Source organism: Heterodontus francisci, chromosome 16, assembly GCF_036365525.1.
Source record: "Heterodontus francisci isolate sHetFra1 chromosome 16, sHetFra1.hap1, whole genome shotgun sequence".
In the NCBI taxonomy this organism is placed as follows: Eukaryota; Metazoa; Chordata; class Chondrichthyes; order Heterodontiformes; family Heterodontidae; genus Heterodontus; species Heterodontus francisci.
The window spans coordinates 93,002,654-93,018,981 of NC_090386.1; the positions used below are offsets into that span (position 1 = coordinate 93,002,654).

At 48.6% G+C, this 16,328-nt stretch overlaps 1 protein-coding gene across 1 annotated transcript in view; it reads left to right on the plus strand.

Annotated features, from left to right (window-relative positions):
* The first annotated feature begins 3,232 nt into the window (after positions 1-3,232).
* Positions 3,233-16,328, plus strand: part of znf341 (zinc finger protein 341) — a 58,764-nt gene continuing 45,668 nt past the window's right edge. The window contains exons 1-3 of the mRNA XM_068048642.1: positions 3,233-3,369; positions 11,160-11,270; positions 15,064-15,257. Coding sequence (XP_067904743.1) covers positions 3,339-3,369; positions 11,160-11,270; positions 15,064-15,257 — 336 coding nt within the window. The 5' untranslated portion in view covers positions 3,233-3,338. The remainder of the gene's footprint in view (positions 3,370-11,159; positions 11,271-15,063; positions 15,258-16,328) is intronic.

Sequence of the window (16,328 nt, forward strand, 5' to 3'; positions counted from 1 at the left end):
GCTGCTCCCAGGGTACCGTGCACACCTGCAGGATCTGTTGATGATGATCGCAGACCAGTTGCACGTTGAGGGGATGAAATTCCTTCTAGTTAATGAAGGCTGTTGGCTGGCCTGCGGGAGCCTCAATGGCCACATCCGTGCAGTCTATCATACCGTGCACCTGGGCGAACACAGCCATGGCAGACAATCCTCTGGCTATCTGAGCCTGACAGTCCTCATCAGTTCAGTAATGAATGTACTGACTGCCCCTCCCTGAAGAGGCACCTGTCACCACTTTGATGCAGTGATGTCCAGCTGAAAGGGAGATGTCTCCAGTGGGCCCTTGGAATGCACCTGACGCATAGAAATTCAGGGCCACAATGACATTGATGGCCACTAGCTTAGGACAACTCTCACTGTAATCAGAGCTCACCTCCTGCACCATGGCACATACAGCAGTCACTGCCTCTCAGGAGAGACGCAGGCTATGGCAACCCTACCTCTCCGACATCTGGAGATAGTTGATCCTCTGTCTGTATACCCTTGCTGCAGGGTAACCATCTCCGAGCTGCCACCAGCTCGCGGTTCCCTCTGTGGCCTTCTGCCACTTGCCCATCAGGAGGCCGTCCCTGCAGCTGCCCAGTAGGTCTCTGCTGTCCCGATGTGTGAGGCCGCACCTCCTCTGCTTTGAGGTTGTCCTCTTTGCTACCCAGGTTAATAGGGCTGTTAAGAAGGCATATGGTGTGTTAGCTTTTATTAGTAGGGGGATCGAGTTTCGGAGCCACGAGGTCATGCTGCAGCTGTACAAAACTCTGGTGAGACCGCACCTGGAGTATTGCGTGCAGTCCTGGTCACCGCATTATAGGAAGGATGTGGAAGCTATGGAAAGGGTGCAGAGGAGATTTACTAGGATGTTGCCTGGTATGGAGGGAAGGTCTTACGAGGAAAGGCTGAGGGACTTGAGGTTGTTTTCGTTGGAGAGAAGGAGGAGGAGAGGTGACTTAATAGAGACATATAAGATAATCAGAGGGTTAGATAGGGTGGATAGTGAGAGTCTTTTTCCTCGGATGGTGATGGCAAACACGAGGGGACATAGCTTTAAGTTGAGGGGTGATAGATATAGGACAGATGTCAGAGGTAGTTTCTTTACTCAGAGAGTAGTAGGGGCGTGGAACGCCCTGCCTGCAACAGTAGTAGACTCGCCAACTTTAAGGGCATTTAAGTGGTCATTGGATAGACATATGGATGAAAATGGAATAGTGTAGGTCAGATGGTTTCACAGGTCGGCGCAACATCGAGGGCCGAAGGGCCTGTACTGTGCTGTAATGTTCTAATTCTTGGTTGTCCTCCTCGGTGGAGGACCCTCCTCCGGAATGCACGATGCCCATGGCACTTGGGCGCTGCTGCTCCAACCCACCCACCTGTCTGGCCCCTCTCTATTGAGTTCCCTCCGAGAAGCACAATCTCATCAAGGGGGCCACAGCCCCAAATCGATGGCTGCTCATCTCCTTTACACTGAATAACATGAAAAACTTTACTACATGGTTACCAAGTTGCAGCAATGGTGACAGCTCCCATTTTGTTTGCAAATCTTTAAAAGCTGCTGAGGCTCTGAAGCTCCGTGTAGGCCATGCACTTAACGTAAAATTCAGATGGGTCCATAAAATCCCTTTCAATTGCCTTAATACCTTACTTAACTGACTCTCAATTGGTGATTATTGAAGCAAGAATTGAGCTGGTGCGTGTCGTGCCGGCCACCATTGGTAGATTGCCGCTGCGGCAAGACGACGTCTGGGCTCCATCACGATGCCATTGCCCCACCCCTCCCCCCCACCTCCACCACCGTCCGCAGTCTCACTCAGAAATACTACAGGATGGCTAGGTTGGGTAATAGTGAGAGAATACCACATTAATGCAGTAGGAGACTGGCGGCACAGTGGTGCAGTGGTTAGCACCGCAGCCTCACAGCTCCAGCGACCCGGGTTCAATTCCGGGTACTGCCTGTGCGGAGTTTGCAAGTTCTCCCTGTGTCTGCGTGGGTTTCCTCCGGGTGCTCCGGTTTCCTCCCACAGCCAAAGACTTGCAGGTTGATAGGTAAATTGGCCATTATAAATTGCCCCTAGTATAGGTAGGTGGTAGGGGAAGGTGGGGATGTGGTAGAGAATATGGGATTAATGTAGGATTAGTATAAATGGGTGGTTGTTGGTCGGCACAGACTCGGTGGGCCGAAGGGCCTGTTTCAGTGCTGTATCTCTCTATGAGATACTCCTCTGAGTTTGGAACTGAGGCATCTTCTGAGCTTCGAGTAGAGGAGGCTTGACTTTGTACTGAAGTTGATATTTGAGTGTTTGAAGCTGGCATTGTGTGCCTGAAGTGTGAAGAAATTCATTCCCCAAAGACACCCTCCCACAATGAGAACAAGATTACTGTCTAAGTTTAACTTCTAATTGTTTGAGGAAGTTAGATTCAGGTAAACTGGCAATTTAACTGGACAGTGAATTTACAGCATATTTTAAGTACAACATTGACAAGCCTTAAGCAAGATTAGTGTTTCACAGCCAATGAAATACTTGTAAAGTGTGGTCACTGACTGAATGTAGGAAAACGTGTTACCCAATTTACTTCCGGTGTACGAAGGACAGCAACAACTTTCAGTTCTTGACACTGAGCTGGAAATGGAGATGTTAGGTGACCAAATTAATTTTCGAGAGTATCTCAAAGAAAGAGAAAGAGAGCTAAAGGGTTCGAGAGGTTTAGGGGGGAATTCGAGAGCTTAGGCCTGAGGGAGCTGAAGGCACATCTGCCAATGCTGAGCTGAAGGAAGTGGGGAATGGACAAGAGTTTAAGGGCTGGAGAAATGCAGAGACTGTGGAGGGCTGTAGGCTGGAGGAGGTTACAGAGACAGAGAGGGACGAGGCCATGAAGGGATTTAAATCTTGTCTATTTTATGAGAGTTTACACTTGTTACATGGTGCATGATGTCAATGCACGTCCTAACTACCCATGTGTTTATTAATGCAAGCCAAGTGTGTCCTGGCAGCTTGTTTAGCCCCAGTATTCTGGGGGAAGAGGAGGGTGGTCAGTTAGCAATGGTCATGTTGGTGTGGGTGGCGGGGTAGGGAGTGTTGAATGTTATTTTATTTTGGAATCTGATTTTGTGAAAAGTAATTGAAAACTTCTCCAAGTTGAGTTGGAGTGGAGCTCCGTGCTCCCCCTGCTGGAGCCCTGGCCCACTGCAGCCTGTGTTTTGTGGTCCGCTGCTCCCTCTGGTGGCGGCGCCGCTCTCTGCAGCCAGGGAGAATTTTAGCCCCTTCCATTTCCCATCGTCCCAGCTTCTAACACCACAGAGAAGCTTCAAGATGGCGCAAGCAATTTTCGAGGCGTTGGCAGGTAATAAAATGCAATATTTCCCATCTTTCCATAATTTGCACTTCACCCTCCAGCTATTGCATTTTGCATTTGGATCCTATCCTTTTGCAGTGCAACGTCTTTTTGCTGTTCTATTATTTTGTTGCAATGTCTGCAGCAGGAAACTATTGTTCTGCAGTTTGAGTTTTTTTCTCCACCGCCCTTCCCCAGCCAATGTTAAATGTTAGGTTTTTTTGTTAATGCAGGCGGGCAGGAGGCGGTGTTTGCAGCTTCCCGGGGGGAGAAGCTCTGGAACAGCAGCTCCCAGAGCTGCAGGAAGGTGGTAGGAGGCTCAGGGCTTGTTGGAAAAGCCAGGGAGGCTTTTTAAAAAGCAGGCAGAGTGCAGCTCTATCTCTTCACTCATTGCATTGCAATGTCTACAAAAAACAATTATACATCTATAAACATACTTTCATCAATGAATTTCTCAGGTTCCTATGAGAATTGACACAGCAGTGTGTCAGTTCTTGGTCACAGTGCAGATCATGGACTGACTTCTGGTGTCTTGTTAAAATGTAATTTTTATGTTGAAGTCACTGAGATGTGAAGACGGAAATCTGCAATAAAAGCTCCTCGTGGTAGACTCCTTGTTTGAGTATGCCCAGGCTGTACATGATTTCACCGTCTTCTGTCCTTCCTCTCCTGACCGAAGGGTCCAATGCGGGGGATTGGCGTGGACGTCCAATGAACAGGCAGGTCACATAGTCATCGTTGAAGTTCCCCCAAGTGCCAGCAGCGTAAAAACAGAAAGTGCCTGAAACAGGGGGCATGGGTTAAACAGAGGCAGTAATCTAGAGAGTGGATGATGTCTTGGGGAGAGAGAACCCTTGAGGGGGAATCGCTTGGGGACAAAATCCTTTCATCGAGTCTTTTTGCTGTTCTAACCAGTCTGGACCTGAAACAATCTCCCGATGGAGACCAGACCGGGTGAGTGTAGCAGCAGCTGTGAAACAGCTTTGGACAACTATTCAAGGCGCGATTATAACTGCAACTTGATGTTGTCGAATGGCCATCATTGAACCAGTTGGGTTTTTGTGACAGTCCGACAGCTTCGTGGTCACTTTTACTGAGACCAGATTTTTTTACAAACCAAATTTAAATTCTCAAACTGCCGTGGTGAGATTTGAGGCTGTGTTCTCTGGATTATTAGCCCAAGGCCTCTGGATAAGAGTTCAGTAACATAAATATTTCACTATCGCATCTTTGCATAAGTTTATAAAACTTGAAATGGAGCAAGAAAAGTAGAAAATTAAAAGGTAAAGAGAATTTACATTTTTCTGTAGTGTCTCTTTGGCTGTCAATTGCTTGGAGACATTCTATGAAATATTTTTTTTTTAAATGCAGTCACTGTTGAAATTTAGGAAATGTGGCCATAGTCTGTGCACAGCAAGCTCCCACAAACAGCAGTGTGATAATGATGTTGGTTGAGGGATAAATATTGGCGGAGCGATGAAAATCTGGGATGCACAAGATGCCAGAATTAGAGGAGTGCAGGTAACTCAGAGGGTTGTGAGGCTGGAGGAGATTAGAGATAGGGAGGGGTGAGACCATGGAGGGATTTGAAAATGAGGGTGAGAATTTTAAAATCAAAGTATTGCTTGACTGGGAGCCAATCACAGGTTAGCTTCACCATTTATACTGCTTGCCTATCAAAAAAATATATTTTTCCGTTATTGAGTTACACGTGTCACCGATAAGCCCAGCATTTATTGCCCATCCCTAATTGCCCTTGAGAAGGTGGTGGTGAGCTGCCTTCTTGAATCGCTGCAGTCCGTGTGGGGTAGGTACACCCACAGTGCTGTTAGGAAGGGAATTCCAGGATTTTGACCCAGCGACAGTGAAGGAACGGCGATATAGTTCCAAGTCAGGATCGTGTGTGACTTGGAGGGGAATTTGCAGGTGGTGGTGTTCCCATGCGTCTGCTGTCCTTGTCCTTCTAGGTGGTAGAGGTTGTGGGTTTGGAAGGTGCTGGGTTACCTGTCACTGGTAGCGAAGTAATTCAAGGTGAGTTCAAGGCATAAAAGACACAGAGTAATAATGTCAGTTTGACCCTGGAAATGTTGGTAAAAATATGCTAAGTGAAACCTAGTTTGCTTTTTGGGCTCGTTCAAAGGGCAGAGTCTGTTTGTTCCAGCCCTACAACCCTCCGAGATTTCTGCGCTCCTCCTATTCTGGCCTCTTGAGCATCCCTGATATTAATGCCTGATTTTTAATGCCCTGACAATATTCTGGCAATAATACTGAAGACCTGTGCTGCAGAACTTGCCATGCCCCTAGCCAAGCTGTTCCAGTACAGCTACAATATCGGCATCTACCCGGCAATGTGGAAAATTGCCCAGGTATGTCCTATGCACACAAACAGCAGGACAAGTCCAACTCAGCCAGTTACCGCCCCATCAGTCTACTCTCAATCATCAGTAAAGTGATGGAAGGTGTCATCAACAGTGCCAACAAGCGGCACTTGCTTAGCAATAACCTGCTCAGTGACGCTCAGTTTGGGTTCTGCCAGGGCCACTCAGCTCCTGACCTCATTACAGCCTTGGTTCAAACATGGTCCAAAGAGCTGAACTCAAGAGGTGAGGTGAGAGTGACTGCCCTTGACATCAAGGCAGCATTTGACCAAGTATGGCATCAAGGAGCCCTAGCAAAACTGAAGTCAATAGGAATCGGGGAGAAAACTCTCCGCTGGTTGGAGTCATACCTAGTGCAAAGGAAGATGGTTGTGGTTGTTGGAGGTCGATCATCTGAGCTCCAGGACATCACTGCAGGAGTTCCTCAGGGTAGTGACCAAGGCCCAACCATCTTCAGCTGCTTCACCAATTTCCTTCCTTCAGTCATAAGGTCAGAAGTGGGGATGTTCGCTGATGATTGCACAATGTTCAGCACCATTCGTGACTCCTCAGATACCGTGTAGAAATGCAGCAAGATTTGGACAATATCCAGGCTTGGGCTGATAAGTGGCAAGTAACATTTGTGCCACACAAGTGCCAGGCAATGACCATCTCCAACAAGAGAGAATCTAACCATCTCCCCTTGACATTCAATGGCATTACCATCGGTGAATCCCCCATTATCAACATCCTGGGGGTTACCATTGACCAGAAACTGAACTGTTCTTTTGGGCCTCCTTATCTCGAGAGACAATGGATACGCGCCTGGAGGTGGTCAGTGGTTTGTGAAGCAGCGCCTGGAGTGGCTATAAAGGCCAATTCTGGAGTGACAGGCTCTTCCACAGGTGCTGCAGAGAAATTTGTTTGTTGGGGCTGTTGCACAGTTGGCTCTCCCCTTGCGCCTCTGTCTTTTTTCCTACCAACTACTAAGTCTCTTCGACTCGCCACAATTTAGCCCTGTCTTTATGGCTGCCCGCCAGCTCTGGCGAATGCTGGCAACTGACTCCCACGACTTGTGATCAATGTCACACGATTTCATGTCGCGTTTGCAGACGTCTTTATAACAGAGACATGGACGGCCGGTGGGTCTGATACCAGTGGCGAGCTCGCTGTACAATGTGTCTTTGGGGATCCTGCCATCTTCCATGCGGCTCACATGGCCAAGCCATCTCAAGCGCCGCTGACTCAGTAGTGTGTATAAGCTGGGGATGTTGGCCGCTTCAAGGACTTCTGTGTTGGAGATATAGTCCTGCCACCTGATGCCAAGTATTCTCCGAAGGCAGCGAAGATGGAATGAATTGAGACGTCGCTCTTGGCTGGCATACGTTGTCCAGGCCTCGCTGCCGTAGAGCAAGGTACTGAGGACACAGGCCTGATACACTCGGACTTTTGTGTTCCGTGTCAGTGCGCCATTTTCCCACACTCTCTTGGCCAGTCTGAACATAGCAGTGGAAGCCTTACCCATGCGCTTGTTGATTTCTGCATCTAGAGACAGGTTACTGGTGATAGTTGAGCCTAGGTAGGTGAACTCTTGAACCACTTCCAGAGCGTGGTCGCCAATATTGATGGATGGAGCATTTCTGACATCCTGCCCCATGATGTTCGTTTTCTTGAGGCTGATGGTTAGGCCAAATTCATTGCAGGCAGACGCAAACCTGTCGATGAGACTCTGCAGGCATTCTTCAGTGTGAGATGTTAAAGCAGCATCGTCAGCAAAGAGGAGTTCTCTGATGAGGACTTCCCGTACTTTGGACTTCGCTCTTAGACGGGCAAGGTTGAACAACCTGCCCCCTGATCTTGTGTGGAGGAAAATTCCTTCTTCAGAGGATTTGAACGCATGTGAAAGCAGCAGGGAGAAGAAAATCCCAAAAAGTGTGGGTGCGAGAACACAGCCCTGTTTCACACCACTCAGGATAGGAAAGGGCTCTGATGAGGAGCCACCATGTTGAATTGTGCCTTTCATATTGTCATGGAATGAGGTGATGATACTTAGTAGCTTTGGTGGACATCCGATCTTTTCTAGTAGTCTGAAGAGACCACGTCTGCTGACGAGGTCAAAGGCTTTGGTGAGATCAATGAAAGCAATGTAGAGGGGCATCTGTTGTTCACGGCATTTCTCCTGTATCTGACGAAGGGAGAACAGCATGTCAATAGTCGATCTCTCTGCACGAAAGCCACACTGTGCCTCAGGGTAGACGCGCTCGGCCAGCTTCTGGAGCCTGTTCAGAGCGACTCGAGCAAAGACTTTCCCCACTATGCTGAGCAGGGAGATTCCACGGTAGTTGTTGCAGTCACCGCGGTCACCTTTGTTTTTATAGAGGGTGATGATGTTGGCATCGCGCATGTCCTGGGGTACTGCTCCCTCGTCCCAGCACAGGCATAGCAGTTCATGTAGTGCTGAGAGTATAGCAGGCTTGGCACTCTTGATTATTTCAGGGGTAATGCTGTCCTTCCCAGGGGCTTTTCCGCTGGCTAGGGAATCAATGGCATCACTGAGTTCCGATTTGGTTGGCTGTATGTCCAGCTCATCCATGACTGGTAGAGGCTGGGCTGCATTGAGGGCAGTCTCAGTGACAGCATTCTCCCTGGAGTACAGTTCTAGGTAGTGCTCAACCCAGCGGTCCATCTGTTTGCGTTGGTCAGTGATTATGTCCCCCGATTTAGATTTGAGGGGGGTGATCTTCTTGATGGTTGGCCCAAGAGCTCTCTTCATGCCATCATACATTCCTCTGATGTTTCCGATGTCTGAGGCCAGCTGAATATGACTGCATAGGTGTTGCCAGTAGTCGTTTGCGCAACGCCTAGCTGTTCTTTGTGCAGTACTTCTGGCTGCTTTAAGTGCTGCGGATGTTAAATCGCTGGGGGCTTTCTTGTAGTTCAAAAGTGCAATGCGCTTAGCGGCTATGACAGGTTCCAGCTCTTCATTATGAGATTGAAACCAGTCTGCATTTCTCTTCGCACTTTTGCCGTAGGTGGTCAAAGCTGACTCATAGATGGCGTCTCTGATGTGGGCCCACTTGGTCTCAGCATCCCCTGTGGGAGTGTTTTGAAGGGCTGTTACAAGTGAATTTAGAAATTTTTGTAACAGCTGTGGGTGAGAAATTCTGCTCGTGTTGATGCGCGGGTGGCCCTTCTGCTTGGAATGATGCAACTTCTTTGGTCTGAGTCTAACCTTGCTGCACACCAGGGAGTGGTCGGTGTCGCAGTCCGCACTGTGGAAGCTGCGTGTGATTTGAACACTGTTTAAGGCGGGTCGCCTTGTGACAATGAGGTCTAGCTGGTGCCAACGACGAGATCTTGGGTGCCTCCATGAAACCTGGTGACAGGGTTTAGTGTGAAAGAACGAGTTGGTGATGCAGAGGTTATGATAGGTACACAACTCAAGCAGTCTCTGCCCGTTCTCATTCATCCTTCCAACGCCATAGCGCCCAAGGCAGGAGGGCCATGAGTCATGGTCGGCCCCAACCCTGGCATTAAAGTCCCCCAGCAGGAATAGGTGTTCGGTGTTGGGGATGCTGCTAATGATGTTATGGAGTTGTTCATAGAACTGGTCTTTAGCTTCAGGTGCCATATAAATACCGTAGCTACAAGAGCAGGTCAGAGGCTCGGAATCCTGCGGCGAGTAACTCACCACCTGACTCCCCAAAGCCTGTCCACCATCTACAAGGCACAAGTCAGGAGTTTGATGGAATACTCTCCACTTGCCTGGATGGGTGCAGCTCCAACAACACTCCAGAAACTCAACACCATCCAGGACAAAGCAGCTCGCTTGATTGGCACCCCATCCACAAACATTCACTCCCTCCACCACCGATGCACAGTGGCAGCAGTGTGTACCATCTACAAGATGCACTGCATCAACGCGCCAAGGCTCCTTAGACAGCACCTTCCAAACCCGCGACCTCCACCAACTAGAAGGACAAGGGCAGCAAATGCATGGGAACACCACCACCAGGGTTTATGGTTGCAACCATCATTGTTTCTAATATGATTGAGACGATAAATTATTCTGAATGTGCTATTAGAAGCTTCTCTTAATCACGAGAGACAGTAGCCAAAACAATTGACTAAATTTGACGCATCTTAAGTTATAGTTTGTTTTAAAGATGACTTTACTGACAAAATTATCATGTAAAAAAAGTCAATAAACTGATAATTCAGAGTTAGATCTATTTTAATTTTGTCTTTTCCTATTGATACGTAAATTCAATGCATGTATTTTAAATAGTCGTTTGGTAGTTGAGAAGCTGAGAATTGCTGAAAATAGAGACATGTTGTCAAAGCTTTTCGTCTTGCACTCATCAGGACAATCCGCAAGAATAACCATTGTAAGGAAAAACAGCAATTTATACTGCATGAGAAAAAAGTGCTGATTGGTTGGCAAGTGAACTCTGGTCAGGACATTGCCTTGAGGAATAAACCAGCGAATGGCTGTCACTTATTTTGTTCAGCTGAAACAGTGCAATGTGTGTACATGTTCACCTCTAACAGGTTGCTGCTGTCAAGCCGAAAAGACACTCTGCCAATGAATAATGTGTTATATGAATTTCAATGCCAGTGTGATGCTATATATAAAGGCCCTACGTCCCAAAGACTGGCGGATCGTATCAAACAACATGTCCCCTTCTGCTGTTTGCAACGGGCAAGGTACGGGCCGTACCCAACCAGCCCGTGCTTGCAAAACTCAAAACACAGTGACCAATATTAGAAGTGATTCTGCGATTGGATAACATTTGCTAAATAATCTTCAGTGTGCTAAGAATTACGCTGACAACCAATTTAAGACTGTCAGTTGGGTTCGCAGTGTGGTGCATTTGTGCGTACTGGAAGCTACATATATTAATACACAGGGCCCTGTTCTTTGCAGACAGAAAGAACATGTACACACATTGCACCTGTTTCAGCTGAACAAAATAAATGACAGCCATTCGCTGACCAATTAGAATCAAGCTGCCTGGTTTTAATTTCAAAGAAAGCTTGGCAGTTAATTGTCAGTCACCATTCTCCATGGCAACGCCTCTACCAATCAATCATCACTCTCTTCTCATGCAGTATAAATTGTTGTTTTCCCTTGCATTGGTTATTCTTGTGTATTGTCCTGATGAGTGCAAGACAAAAAGCTTCGACATGTCTCTATTTTCAGCAATTCACATGTATTTTATTATATATGCAAATTATGCATTCTACCGGCAGTTTGCCAGGTATTTGGCTTAGAAAGTTGAAATTTCCTCTTGCGGCTGTCAATGCTTTTTATTTCCTCAACTTTTTTTTAAAAAGGTTCTTCAGGTAAAAATAAAAAGGTTGCTGACCCTGAGGCTGACCAGAGGTGAAGGTTTTAAGCTGACCAGTTTTGCCCCTCTTAATCTTCCTTTTTCCCAACAGGAATGGATAACCAGACAGTGTTGGCTGTGCAGTCGTTGCTGGATAGTCAGGGATCTGTCACAGATCCGTCAGGACACGGAGTGACTAACAGTAGCATCCAGTCAGCCATGGGTAAGTTGGCTTGGCTTGAGTCGAGCTGCCCATTATATAGTTTTTTTTGTTTCACAGGATATGGGCATCACTGGCAAGGACAGCATTTATTGCCCATCCCTAATTGCCCTTGACAAATGAGTGGCTTGCTAGGCCAATTCAGAGGGCAGTTAAGAGTCAACCACATTGTTGTGGGTCTGGAGTCACATGTAGGCCAGACCAGGTAAGGCTGGCAGATTTCCCTCCCTGAAGGACATGAGGGAACCAGATGGGTTTTTACAACAATTGATGGTAGCTTCACGGCACCATTACTGAGACTAGCTTTCAATTCCAGATTTTTAATTAATTGAATTGTGGAATTTGAACCTGTGACCAGTGGTCTACCACAGGGATCGGTGTTGGAACCCTTGTAGTTTGTAGTGTACATTAATGATTTAGACGGGAATGTAGGAGGTATGATAAGTAAGTTCGCAGATGACATGAAAATTGGTGTTGTCGTAAATAGTGAGGACAAAAGCCTTAGGTTACAGGATGATATAGATGGGCTGGTAAGATGGGCGGAGCAGTGGCAAATGGAATTTAATCCTGAGAAGTGTGAGGTGATGCATTTTGGGAGGACTAACAAGGCGAGGGAATATACAATGGATGGTAGGGCCCTACGAAGTACAGAGGATCAGAGGGACCTTGGTGTACTTGTTCATAGATCAGTGAAGGCAGCAGCACAGGTAGATAAGGTGGTTAGGAAGGCATATGGGATAATTGCCTTTATCAGACGAGGCATAGAATATAAGAGCAGGAAGGTTATGATGGAGCTGTATAAAACGCTAGTTAGGCCACAGCTGGAGTACTGTGTACAGTTCTGGTCACCACACCATAGGAAGGATGTGATTGCACTGGAGAGGGTGCAGAGGAGATTCACCAGGATGTTGCCGGGGCTGGAGCATTTCAGCTATGAAGAGAGACTGAAAAGGCTGGGGTTGTTTTCCTTAGAGCAGAGAAGACAGAGGGGAGACATGATTGAGGTATACAAAATTATGAGGGGCATTGATAGGATAGATAGGAAGAAACTTTTTCCCTTAGCAGAGGTGTCAATAACCAGGGGGCATAGATTTAAGGTCAGGGGCAGGAGGTTTAGAGGGGATTTGAGGAAAGATTTGTTCACCCAGAGGGTGGTTGGAATCTGGAACACACTGCCTGAAGGGGTGGTAGAGGCAGGAACCCTCACAACATTTAAAAAGTATTTAGATGAGCACTTGAAATGCCATAGCTACAGGCCAAGGTCGGGAAAATGGGATTAGAATAGTTAGGTGTTTGATGGCCAGCACGGACACAATGGGCCGAAGGGCCTGTTTCTGTGCTGTATAACTCTATGGTGCTGTATAACTCTATGACCCCCTCGGGATTACTAGTCCAGTGGCTTTACCACCACACCACTGTCTCCCTTATTAAAAGTTCTTATCTGCTCTGGGCCTGTATGTGACTCCAGTCGGACACCAACATGTTTGACACTGAAATGGCCTTTAAACTGTTTCCAGGGCAACGGTATGCCATATGGAAGCCTTGCCAACATTACCTATGTGCCAAAAGCTAAAATATTAAGAAAAAACATGGGCCAAAGGGCTTTGAGACTCTTTGATGTTGATTGGATGGTAAATATCGATCCAACATTGACTTACATGTCTGAACATTTGATTGGCTGGAGGCCATTCTGTGACCTTATCGGGCAGAGAGCCGAACCATCGCGAGATGTTGACTAAAACTAAAACTCCTCTCGAGAACTTTCTCTCGGGGGATTTGACTCCTGAGTGAATTCCAGCCAATGATTTACACCCCCCTCCCCCCGCATCGGAGGTTGAATTTGATGCTTGAAACTTCTGCCGTGAAAAGTTCAAACACAAAGGACAGGTCATGGGTTTACAGTGAACAATTTAGCTGGAAGACACCCTCTCCCGCCTGGGCTGCGTTACGCCGCACCCGGGCCTGGTCTGGTCCATGAGCTCCATGGTGATTAAAGGCCGTGTTGTTGTGCAGAGACCCCCCCCCCCCCCCCCCCCTTGCTGGATCAGCCTAGACTGAGGCTGTACATGTGTTTGTTGTGGCCGTCCAGGGTTCACAGGGTAAATGTGGGTGAGAGGAGGGGGAGGAGGGGCAGCTTTGGGATCAGGGTGCGGCAGTGGGTGTGATTGGTCCTTGGGTGAATGTGAATCGAGCGCCTGTTCACAGAAACCAGAAGAGGGATGGGGAGGAGATAGGGGGAGAAAAGGCATCAAATTGATCGGATCTGGGACACATTTCCTGACAACAATGCAAGCAGTTTCAATAATTTCACAAAGGAATTGGAAAAATACTTGAAAGGGAAACGTTTTCAGGGCGGTGGGGAAAGAGCAGAGGGGAGTGGGACAGTTTGGCCTCAGAATATGATTCTCTGTTTGGGGTCATTAGCTGAAATATGCCAGAGATTCCGGGTTCAAATCCCAGACAAGCTCTCAATTTGTCGCTACAAAGATAGGTGGGAAATCAAGTTGTGAGGAGGACACAGTGTCTGCAAAGGGATATAGTTAGGTTAATTGAATGGGCAAAAATTTGACAGATGGAGTATAATGTGGGAAAATGTGAGTTTGTCCACTTTCGCGGGAAGAATAGAAAAGCCGAATATTATTTGCATGGAGAGAGACTGCAGAACTCTGGTACAGAGGGATCTGGGTGTCCTTGTGCATAATCACAAAAGGTTAACATGCAGGTACAGCAAATAATTAGGAAGGCAAATGGAATATTGGCATTTATTGCAAGGAGGATGGAGTGTAAAAATAGGGAAGTCTTGCTGCAACTATACAGGGCATTTGTGAGACCACACCGAGAGTATTGTGTACAGTTTTGGTCTCCTTACTTAAGAAAAGATGTAATCGCACTGGAAGTAGTTCAAAGAAGGTGTATTTGACTGATTCCTGAGAGGAAGGGGTTATCGTGCGAGGAAAGGTTGAGCAGGTTGGGTTTATACTCATTGGATTGCAGAAGAATGGGAGATGATTTTACTGAAACATAAGATTCTGAGGGGATTTGACAGGGTGGATGTTGAGAAGATGTTTCCACTCATGGGGGATACCGGAACTAGGGGTCACAGTTTAAAAATAAGAGGTCTCCCTTGTAAGACGGAGATGAGGGGGAATTTCTCCGCTGAGAGTCGCTCGTCTTGCAGTTCTCTTCCCAGAGAGCAGTAGAGGTTGGGTCATTGATTATATTCAAGGCTGAGTTAGAGTTTTGATCAACAAGGGAGTCGAGGGTTAGGGGGGCAGATAGGAAAGTGGAGTTAAGGCCCCAATGATATCAGCCCTGATCTTTTTGAATGGCGGAGCAGGCTCGAGGGGCCGAATGGCCTCATTCTGTGAACGATACTCCACCGCTGAAGATAGGTTTCAACCAACCCCATCCATCCCCTCCTCCCCCCCCCCCACTTGCCTCACTCCCTGCCCCCTCCCTCCATCCCTCCCTATCCCGTAACCTTCAGGGGGAAAGAATAAAGAAAAACATTGACATGCTGACTCCCTCCCACGCCCCCCTCCCCCTACATCCCTTCCCCTACATCCCTTCCCCTACATCCCTTCCCCTACATCCCTTCCCCTACATCCCTTCCCCTACATCCCTTCCCCTACATCCCTTCCCCTACATCCCTTCCCCTACATCCCTTCCCCTACATCCCTTCCCCTACATCCCTTCCCCCACATCCCTTCCCCCACATCCCTTCCCCCACATCCCTTCCCCCACACCAACCCTCCTCCTCCCTCCCTCCCTCCTCGTCTCTCTCTCTCTCTCTCAGATGAGGAAGATGTATTTCTGTGCGGGAAGTGCAAGAAACAGTTCAACTCGCTGCAGACCTTCATCTCTCACAAGCGGGAGCAGTGTCAGAGCAACATTCCGTCACTCGCCTCCGTCTCCCTGGCGCCCAGCAACGCCTACACGTCCGTCCCGTCCATGACTACGATGCCGCCACCGCAGCCGATCAGCCGGCAGGTAAAGTAGGAGGAGTCTAACACTGGGGAGGGTGCGACGTTCCTACCTGTTGACGATAGTGTGTGTGAGGGGGTGGGGGGGGATGTGTCCTTCCTTTATGGTGATTAAATGGGGGTCTGCCTGGTGGCTTCCTTCCTTCCTGTCCAGGGCCCTTGTGGGTAATATTCTGTTGCCTCAGAGGCAGAATGTCCTCGGTTCAATCCCCCCCTCCAGAGACTTCAGCTGACATTCCAGTGCAGTACTGAGGGAGTGCTGCACTGTCGGAGGGTCAGTACTGAGAGAGTCCGCACTGTCGGAGGGTCAGTACTGAGGGAGTCTGCACTGTCGGAGGGTCAGTACTGAGGGAGTGCTACACTGTCGGAGGGTCAGTACTGAGAGAGTCCGCACTGTCGGAGGGTCAGTACTGAGGGAGTGCTACACTGTCGGAGGGTCAGTACTGAGGGAGTCCGCACTGTCGGAGGGTCAGTACTGAGGGAGTCCGCACTGTCGGAGGGTCAGTACTGAGGGAGTCCGCACTGTCGGAGGGTCAGTACTGAGGGAGTCCGCACTGTCGGAGGGTCAGTACTGAGGGAGTCCGCACTGTCGGAGGGTCAGTACTGAGGGAGTCCGCACTGTCGGAGGGTCAGTACTGAGGGCGCGCCGCACTGTCGGAGGGTCTGTACTGAGGGAGCGCTGCACTGTCGGAGGGTCAGTACTGAGGGAGTCTGCATTGTCGGAGGGTCAGTACTGAGGGTGCGCCGCACTGTCGGAGGGTCAGTACTGAGGGAGTCTGCACTGTCGGAGGGTCAGTACTGAGGGAGTGCTACACTGTCGGAGGGTCAGTACTGAGAGAGTCCGCACTGTCGGAGGGTCAGTACTGAGGGAGTGCTACACTGTCGGAGGGTCAGTACTGAGGGAGTCCGCACTGTCGGAGGGTCAGTACTGAGGGAGTCCGCACTGTCGGAGGGTCAGTACTGAGGGAGTCCGCACTGTCGGAGGGTCAGTACTGAGGGAGTCCGCACTGTCGGAGGGCGCGCCGCACTGTCGGAGGGTCTGTACTGAGGGAGCGCCGCACTGTCGGGAGGGTCAGTA